Source organism: Arachis hypogaea, chromosome 11 (genome assembly GCF_003086295.3).
Source record: "Arachis hypogaea cultivar Tifrunner chromosome 11, arahy.Tifrunner.gnm2.J5K5, whole genome shotgun sequence".
In the NCBI taxonomy this organism is placed as follows: domain Eukaryota; kingdom Viridiplantae; phylum Streptophyta; class Magnoliopsida; order Fabales; family Fabaceae; genus Arachis; species Arachis hypogaea.
In genome coordinates this window covers 87,601,952-87,612,213 of record NC_092046.1, presented here as the reverse complement: position 1 = coordinate 87,612,213, position 10,262 = coordinate 87,601,952, and the positions used below count along the sequence as shown (strand labels likewise).

The 10,262-nt window shown below is 45.3% G+C and overlaps 1 protein-coding gene across 1 annotated transcript; it reads left to right on the top strand.

Moving 5' to 3' along the window:
• The first annotated feature begins 949 nt into the window (after positions 1 to 949).
• Positions 950 to 3,025, top strand: LOC140176153 (uncharacterized). Its single transcript, XM_072206043.1, has one exon. It carries the CDS (start codon positions 950 to 952, stop codon positions 3,023 to 3,025), a length of 2,076 nt encoding a protein of 691 aa, XP_072062144.1.
• Positions 3,026 to 10,262: the final 7,237 nt, after the last annotated feature.

Below are 10,262 nucleotides of genomic sequence, written 5' to 3'. Positions count from 1 at the left end.
ATGTCCTCGGGGAAGCGCCCAGTCTCCCGACCCGAAGTCCGGGACGACTTGTCCACGTGGAATACGACAGCTCATAGCTCCTCAACCAACGGGCTAGGCCATCACTAGACCTACCCAACATAGTATATAAGGGGAGAGGACAGCTCTCCCCCCGAGGTACGTCACACTTTTATCTAATTCGGCCATTCTTCCATACGGACTCTAACTTGATCGTCGGAGTGTCCTTGCAGGTGGCCACCCCCTCCAGGCTCAACTCCGTCTCCGGCGACCACGACGCGTGGCAGTCCTCGCTCCACGTCAGCTCAGGGTCTCTTCCTTTCCTCTTCTCCCAACCATCCGACCTGTTGAGTACCCGAGATCACCAGGTAACGAACATTGGCGCCGTCTATGGGGAGTCGACCCTAGAGCAGACATGGAGCGATCCATCACCTCAAAGGAGCCTCCGCGAAGGAGGCGGGGCCCGCCTGAGCAAGGCGAGTTCGACAGCCCGTGCTGCCGAACAGCCGAGATCCTCCGTTCAGCCAAACCAACAAATGTACACCAAGACCCCCCGAGAGACGTCCCTTCGGGGGGACGGGGGCCGACAGCGCTAATATCATGCAAGAACTCAGGCATAGAGTACAAAACCTTGAGTGGGAGCTGGCGGCGAGGGGTCGATCTCACGAAGACGTCAGCCACTCCCACGGCAGCGTCAGCCGGTCCCACACTCGCACCCGCTCCCCCTCCCGAGCACCCGAGCACCCGACAGCCAAGGAAGAAGCCTAACAAGGCATGACGAGACGCACACACAAGCAACTTCCAGACCTACCCGAGGCGAATCGGAAAGCCGCTGGGAATCCCAGAAGGGGAAGGCCAGGAAACAACAAGACCCCATTATCATGGGGCCACTCCTTTTCACCCCTCAATCCTCAAGGTCCGGCTCCCGAGAAACTTCGACAAGCCGACGGACATGAGGTACGATGGGACCAAGGACCCCCAGGAGCATATCACAGCCTTTGAAGCAAGGATGAACTTGGAAGGGGTAGGCGACGCGGTCAGATGCCGGGCTTTTCCCGTGACGCTGGCCGGTCTGACGATTCGATGGTTTAACGCCCTCCCACATGGGTCCATCACAGCTTTTACAGACATATCCCAGAGCTTCCTAGCTCGGTTCACGACACGTATAGCCAAGGCAAAACACCCAATCAACTTATTGGGGGTTACCCAAAAACCCAGGGAGCCGACCAGGAAGTTCCTAGATAGGTTCAACGATGAGTGTCTGGAGATCGACGGCCTCACGGACTCGGTCGCTAGTCTATGCCTAAAAAATGGCCTGTTAAATGAAGACTTTAGGAAGCACCTTACAACCAAGCCCGTATGGACCATGCAGGAAATTCAAAGCGTGGCTAAGGAATACATCAATGATGAAGAAGTCAATCAGGTTGTAGCAGCCAATAAGCGGCAGCTCCTTAACTCTTCAGCTCGGCAGGCCCCTCAAGTCGACAGGTACAAAGAAGCTCCCAAGGACGGTACCCTAAGCAAGTTACCCAAGCAACCACGGGTAGGAAGGTTTACGAACTACACAACACTTACGGTGCCCATAGTAGAAGTCTACCAGCAAATTGCAGACAAGGGAATCTTATCTAGACCTAGACCATTGAAAGAGAGAACGGGAGGCAACAAAAGCCTTTACTGTGATTATCACAAGGGATTTGGTCACAAAATCCAAGACTTCTTCGACCTCAAGGATGCCTTAGAACAGGCCATCAGAGAAGGAAAGATGAACGAGTTCTCCCGGCCCATCAAGGAACCGAGGAGGCGAGAAAGAGAACGCTCCGAGGAAGATTGGAGCCGAACTGTTAAACCAAAGCAGGAACCCATAGGGGATGCCAACAACCCCCCAACTATCGTGGTCAACGTTGTGGTCGGGTGCGACAGCCCCCAAAAACCCAAGTCAGCAGCAAAAAGGGACACCCGGGTACTCTCCATCTCGACAGATGGTCCCGTCACCAGCAAAGGGCATCCCACAATATCTTTTGGCCCGGAAGATAAATGGTTCTACAATCTCCCCGAAAACCCTCCCGTGGTAGTTACTGCGATGGTCGGGATAGGACTAGTCAGGCGTATCCTCGTCGACACGGGAGCTGACTCTGACATTCTATTTAGAAACGTGTTCGACGCCATGGGGCTCAAGGAATCCGACCTCAAGAATCACCAGCATGGAGTCATGGGACTAGGCGATAACTACATTAAACCCAACGGGACAATCTCTCTCCCAATCTGCCTAGGAATCGGTGACGTCAGGAATTCGGTTATGGCAGACTTCGTAGTCCTCAGAGACTCCAGTGCCTATAATATCATCCTAGGAAGAAAAACTATCAACGAATTCTCAGCTGTAATATGCACCAAGTTCCTAACAATGAAGTTCATAACGGACAAGGGAACAATTGGTTCCATAAGGGGAGACCGAGAAACGGCAGTCACCTGCGACAGTGCCAGTCTCTCCTTAATGAAAGAATCTAAGAAGGCAGCCGGCGTATTCCTGGCAGATCTGGACGTCAGAATAGAGGACAAGCCAAGACCAGAACCAGAGGGGGATATGGAAAAGTTCCAAATAGGGAAGTCGGCAGATCAGTTTACCTTTGTAAACAGAAACCTGCCTCATGAACTCAAGGGCCCCCTCATAGAGATTGTAAGAGCAAATGGCAACCTCTTCGCATGGATCCCATCAGACATGCCGGGACTGGATCCCGAGGTCATGTGCCACCGACTAGCTAAAAAGCCTGACGCCAAATCGGTAGCCCAGCGGCGAAGAAAGATGTCGCAAAAAAGGGCTGAAGAAGTCGCCAAACAAACAGCAGGGCTGCTAGAAGCAAGGTTCATCAAGGAACTCGAGTACTCAACATGGCTATCCAATGTCGTCCAAGTAAAAAAAGCCAGCGGAAAATGGAGAATGTGCATTGATTACTCCGATCTGAATAAGGCATGCCCAAAAGATTCTTTTCCTCTCCCCAACATCGACACATTGGTTGACTCAGCGGCATGATACCGTTTCCTCAGCTTCATGGATGCCTATTCTGTCTATAACCAGATCCCGATGCACCGACCTGACAAGGACAAAATGACATTCATAACACCAGGAGGCACTTATTGCTACAAAGTAATGCCCTTCGGGCTGAAGAACGCATGGGCCACCTACCAAAGGCTGATGAGCAAAGTTTTCCATGACCTCATCGGCAAGTCGGTAGAAGTTTATGTCGATGACATCCTGGTGAAAACAGCAGAATTGAACAAACTAATAGACGACCTCCAGGTTGTCTTCAATACACTAAGGAAATTCAACATGAGGCTCAATCCGCTCAAATGCGCATTCGCCATGGAAGCAGGGAAATTCCTGGGGTTCATGATAACACAAAGAGGGGTAGAGGCCAACCCGGACAAATGCGAAGCCGTCCTCAAGATGCAAGCCCTGGGTGCATCAAAGATGTACAACGACTCACCAGAAAGCTCACAGCTCTGTCCCGGTTCCTCGGCGCCTCGGCAGAGAGGGTGGTGGACGAAATTGTGATTACACTTTGATTATGTAAAATTCATTGCTCTTTCTTTCCCTGGCAATGGCACCAAAAATATGATGCCAATACCATGGTTCACAACTTCGCACAATTAACCAGTAAGTGCACTGGGTTGTCCAAGTAATACCTTACGTGAGTAAGGGTCGAATCCCACGGAGATTGTTGGTATGAAGCAAGCTATGGTCACCTTGTAAATCTCAGTCAGGTGGATATAAAATAGTAATGGGGTTTTCGAAATTAATTAATAAAATAAGGATAGAAATACTTATGTAACTCATTGGTGAGAATTTCAGATAAGCGTATGGAGATGCATTCGTTCCTCTGAACCTCTGCTTTCCTGCTGTCTTCATCCAATCAATCTTATTCCTTTCTATGGCTGGCTTTATGTAAGGATGTCACCGGTGCCAATGGCTACTTTCGATCTCTCTCAGGAAAATGGTCCAAATGCTCTGTCACAGCACGGCTAATCGTCTGGAGGCATCACCCTTGTCGTTGGTTGCATCCTATTCCTCTCTGTGAAAATGGTCCGATGCGCTGTCACTGCATGGTTAATCATCTTGGAGGTCCTCGATCATACTGGAATAGGATTTACTATCCTTTTGCGTTTGTCACTACGCCCAGCACTCGCGAGTTTGGAGTTCGTCACAATCATTCAATCCCAGAGTCCTACTCAAAATACCACGGACAAGGTTTAGACTTTCCGGACCCTCATGAATGCCGCCATTAATCTAGCTTATACCACGAAGATTCTGATTAAGAGATCTAACAGATACTCATTCAATCTAATGTAGAATGGAAGTGGTTGTCAGGCACGCGTTCATAGGGAATGATGATGATTGTCACGTTCATCACATTCAGGTTGAAGTGCGAATAAATATCTTAGAAGCGAAACAAGTGAATTGAATAGAAAACAGTAGTATTTTGCATTAATCTTTGAGGAACAGCAGAGCTCCACACCTTAATCTATGGAGTGTAGAAACTCTACCGTTAAAAATACATAAGTGAAAGGTCCAGACATGGCCAAATGACCAGCCCCTCTGATCTAAGAACCAGGCGTCCAAAGATGATTCCAAAGATTCAAAGATGTCAAATACAATAGTAAAATATCCTATTTATAATAAACTAGCTACTAGGGTTTACAGAAGTAAGTAATTGATGCATAAATCCATTTCCGTGACCCACTTGGTGTGTGCTTGGGCTGAGCTTGAATGTTACACATGCAGAGGCTCTTTCTGGAGTTGAACGCCAGTTTTTGTGTCAGTTTGGGCGTTGAACTCCACTTTGCAACTTGTTTCTGGCGCTGGACGCCAGAATTGGGCAGAGAGCTGGCGTTGAACGCCAGTTTGCGTCGTCTAAACTTGGGCAAAGTATAAACTATTATATATTGCTGGAAAGCCCTGGATATCTACTTTCCAAAACAATTGGAAGCATGCCATTTTGAGTTCTGTAGCTCCAGAAAATCCACTTTGAGTGCAGGGAGGTCAGAATCCAACAGCATTAGCAGTCCTTCTTCAACCTCTGAATCTGATTTTTGCTCAAGTCCCTCAATTTCAGCCAGAAAATACCTGAAATCACAGAAAAACACACAAACTCATAGTAAAGTCCAGAAATTTGAATTTAACATAAAAACTAATGAAAACATCCCTAAAATTAACTAGATCCTACTAAAAACATACTAAAAACAATGCCAAAAAGCATATAAATTATCCGCTCATCACAACACCAAACTTAAATTGTTGCTTGTCCCCAAGCAACTGAAAATCAAATAGGATAAAAAGAAGAGAATATACTATAAATTTCAAACTATCAATGAAACATAGCTCCAATCAAATGAGCGGGACTTATAGCTTTTTGCCTCTTGAATAGTTTTGGCATCTCACTTTATCCATTGAGGTTCAGAATGATTGGCATCTATAGGAACTCAGAGTTCAGATAGTGTTATTGATTCTCCTAGTTCAGTATGATGATTCTTGAACACAGCTTCTTTATGAGTCTTGGCCGTGGCCCTAAGCACTTTGTTTTCCAGTATTACCACCGGATACATAAATGCCACAGACACATAATTGGGTGAACCTTTTCAGATTGTGACTCAGCTTTGCTAAAGTCCCCAATTAGAGGTGTCCAGGGTTCTTAAGCACACTCTTTTTTTGCTTTGGACCTTGACTTTAACCGCTCAGTCTCAAGTTTTCACTTGACACCTTCACGCCACAAGCACATGGTTAGGGACAGCTTGGTTTAGCCGCTTAGACCATGATTTTATTCCTTTAGGCCCTCCTATCCACTGATGCTCAAAGCCTTGGGATCCTTTTTATTTGCCCTTGCCTTTTGGTTTTAAGGGTTATTGGCTTTTTGCTCTTGCCTCTTGGTTTTAAGAGCTTTTGGCTTTTTTTGCTTGCTTTTTTTTCCTTTCTATTTTATATATTTTTTTCGCCTATTTTATCCTTTTTTTTTTCTGCAAGGTTTGTTCTTTGCTGCTTTTTCTTGCTTCAAGAATCATTTTTATGATTTTTTAGATTATCAAATAACATGTCTCCTAGTCATCATTCTTTCAAGAGCCAACATATTTAACATTCTTAAACAACAACTTCAAAAGACATATGCACTGTTCAAGCATACATTCAGAAAATAAAAAGCATTGTCACCACATCAATATAATTAAACTAAGTTCAAGGATAAATTCAAAACTCATGTACTTCTTGTTCTTTTGAATTAAAACATTTTTCATTTAAGAGAGGTGATGGATTCATAGGACATTCATAACTTTAAGACAAAGTTACTAACTACTAATGATCATGTAATGAAGACACAAACATAGATAAGCACTTAACATAGAGAAAACAAAAAACAGAGAAAGTAAAAACAAGGAATGAGTCCACCTTAGTGATGGTGGCGTTTCCTTCTTGAGGAACCAATGATGTCCTTGAGCTCTTCTATGTCTCTTCCTTGTCTTTGTTGCTCCTCCCTCATTTCTTTTTGATCTTCTCTTATTTCATGAAGGATGATGGAGTGCTCTTGATGTTCCACCCTTAGTTGTCCCATGTTGGAACTTAATTCTCCTAGGGAGGTGTTGATTTGCTCCCAATAGTTTTGTGGAGGAAAATGCATATGAGGCATCTCCGGGATCTCATGGTGATGAGCTTCCTGCGCCTCTTGAGCTCCATGAATGGGCTCTCTTGCTTGCTCCATCTTTTTCTTAGTGATGGGCTTCTCTTCCTTAATGTGAATGTCTCCTTCTATGGAAGCTCCAGCTGAGTAACATAGATGGCAGATAAGATGAGGAAAAGCTAGCCTTGCTCCAGGAGAGGGCTTTTCGGCTATTTTGTAGAGTTCAAGGGAGATGACTTCATGAACCTCTACTTCTTCTCTAATCATGATGCTATGGATCATGATGGCCCGATCCACAGTAACTTCAGATCGGTTGCTAGTGGGGATGATGGAGCGTTGGATGAACTCCAACCATCCTCTAGCCACAGGCTTGAGGTCCAATCTTCTTAGTTGAACCGGCTTGCCTTTGGAGTCAATCTTCCATTGAGCTCCTTCCACACATATGTCCATGAGGACTTGGTCCAACCTTTGATTAAAGTTGACCCTTCTAGTGTAGGGGCGTTCATCTCCTTGCATCATAGGCAAGTTAAACGCCAACCTCACATTTTCCGGACTAAAATCCAAGTATTTCCCCCGAACCATTGTAACATAGTTCTTTGGATCCGGGTTCTTACTTTGATCATGGTTCTTGGTGATCCATGCATTGGCATAGAACTCTTGAACCATTAGGATGCCGACTTGTTGGATGGGATTTGTTAGAACTTCCCAACCTCTTCTTTGAATTTCATGTCGGATCTCCGGATACTCATTTCTTTTGAGTTTGAAAGGGACCTCGGGGATCACCTTCTTCTTGGCCACAACATCATAGAAGTGGTCTTGATGGGCTTTGGAGATGAACCTTTCCATCTCCCATGACTCGAAGGTGGAAGCTTTTGTCTTCCCTTTTCCTTTTCTATAGGATTCTCCAGTCTTAAGTGCCATCAATGGTAATGAAAAAACAAAAAGCTTATGCTTTTACCACACGAAACTTAGAATTTTACTCCCCCTCGAGCAAGAGAAGAAAGAATAGATGAAGAAGAAGAAGAAATGGAGGAGAGGGAGAAGGGGTTGTGTTTCGGCCAAGAAGAGAAGAGAGGGTTGTGTTGTGTGAAAATGAGGAAGAATGGAAGGTTATATATAGGGATGGGAGGGGTGAAGGTTCGGCCATTTAGGGTGGGTTTGGGTGGGGAATTGATTTTGAATTTTGAAGGTAGGTGGAGTTTATGAGGTAGGTTTATGAGGAAGAGTGGATGGATGTGAGTGGTGAGGAGGTGATGGGGAAGAGAGATTGAGGTGATTGGTGAAGGGTTTTGGGGAAGAGTGTTTATGGCATTGTGTGAAAGAGGGGTGAGAAGAAGTGAGTGGAGGTAGGTGGGGATCCTGTGGGGTCCACAGATCCTGAGGTGATCCTGTGGGGTCCATAGATCCTGAGGTGTTCAAGGATTTACAACCTTGCACCAAATTAGGCATGTAAAATGCCCTTGCACACAACTCTGGGCGTTCAGCGCCAGGTTGGTGCCCATTTTGTGCGTTCAACGCCCATTTGTTGCCCATTTCTGGCGTTGAACGCCAGAACCATGCTTGTTTTGGGCGTTCAGCGCCAGCTCCTCTCCAGGGTGCAATTCTGGCGTTCAGCGCCCAGATGATGCCCATTTTGGGCGTTTAGCGCCCAGATACTGCCCATTTTGGGCGTTCACCGCCAGAACCATGCTCTGTTCTGGCGTTGAACGCCAGGCAGATGCTTCCTCCAGGGTGTGATTTTTCTTCTGCTGTTTTTGATTCCGTTTTCAATTTTTATATTTATTTTGTGACTCCTCATGATCATGAACCTATAAAGACATATAACTAAGAAAAATATAGTTAGATAAATAGAAATTGGGTTGCCTCCCAACAAGCGCTTCTTTAATGTCAATAGCTTGACAGTGGGCTCTCATGGAGCCTCACAGATGTTCAGAGCATTGTTGAGACTCCCCCAACACCAAACTTAGAGTTTGGATATGGGAGTTCAACACCAAACTTAGAGTTTGGTTGTGGCCTCCCAACACCAAACTTAAAGTCTGACTGTGGGGGCTTTGGTTGACTCTGCTTTGAGAGAAGCTTTTTCTGCTTCCTCTCCATGGATGCAGAGAGAGATCCTTGAGTTGTAAACACAAGGTTGTCCTTATTTAATTGAAGGATCAATTCTCCTCTGTCCACATCAATCACAGCTCTTGCTGTGGCTAGGAAAGGTCTTCCTAGGATGATGGATTCATCCTCTTCCTTTCCAGTATCCAGGACTATGAAATCAGCAGGGATGTAAAGGCCTTCAACCTTTACTAACACGTCCTCTACTTGTCTATAAGCCTGTTTTCTTGAATTGTCTGCCATCTCTAATGAGATTTTTGCAGCTTGCACCCCATAGATTCCCAGTTTCTCTATTACAGAGAGGGGCATGAGGTTTATTCCTGAACCAAGGTCACACAGAGCCTTAAAGATCATGGTGCCTATGGTACAAGGTATTATGAACTTTCCAGGATCCTGTTTCTTCTAAGGCAATGTCAGTTGATCCAGATCACTTAGTTCATTGGTGAACAAGGGAGGTTCATCTTCCCAAGTCTCAATACCAAATAATTTGGCATTCAGCTTCATGATTGCACCAAGGAACTTGGCAGCTTGCTCTTCAGTAACATCCTCATTCTCTTCAGAAGAGGAATACTCATCAGAGCTCATGAATGGCATAAGGAGGTTTAATGGAATCTCTATGGTCTCTAGATGAGTCTTAGATTCCTTTGGTTCCTCAGAGAGAAACTCCTTATTGATCACTGGGCGTCCCAGGAGGTCTTCCTCCTTGGGATTCACATCCTCCTCTCCCTCATTGGGTTCGGCCATTTTGGTTATGTCAATGGCCTTGCACTCTCCTTTTGGATTTTCTTCTGTATTGCTTGGGAGAGTGCTAGGAGGGATTTCAGTGATCCTTTTACTCAGCTGGCCCACTTGTGCTTCCAAATTTCTAATGGAAGACCTTGTTTCATTCATGAAACTTACAGTGGCCTTAGATAGATCAGAGACTAAGTTTGCTAAATTAGAAGTATTTTGTTCAGAGTTCTCTGTCTGTTGCTGAGTGGATAATGGAAAAGGTTTATTATTGTTAAACCTGTTTCTTCCACCATTATTAAAGCCTCGTTGAGGCCTTTGATCCTTCCATGAGAGATTTGGATGATTTCTCCATGATGGATTATAGGTGTTTCCATAAGGTTCACCTAAGTAATTCACCTCTGCTATTGCAGGGTTTTCAGGATCATAAGCTTCTTCTTCATAAGAAGCCTCTTGAGTACTGTTGGATGCAGCTTGCACTCCATTCAGACTCTGAGAAATCATATTGACTTGCTGAGTCAATATTTTGTTCTGAGCCAATATGGCATTCAGAGTATCAACTTCAAGAACTCCCTTCTTCATAGGCGTCCTATTATTCACAGGATTCCTTTCAGAAGTGTACATGAACTGGTTATTTGCAACCATGTCAATGAGTTCTTGAGCTTCTGCAGGCGTTTTCTTTAGGTGAATGGATCCACCTGCAGAAGTATCCAATGACATCTTTGATAACTCAGACAGACCATCATAGAATATATCCAGGATGGTCCATTCTAA

Excerpts from the sequence above, each read along its gene's own strand:
- LOC140176153 (XM_072206043.1), top strand. The coding sequence starts at position 950 with ATGAGGTACGATGGGACCAAGGACCCCCAGGAGCATATCACAGCCTTT.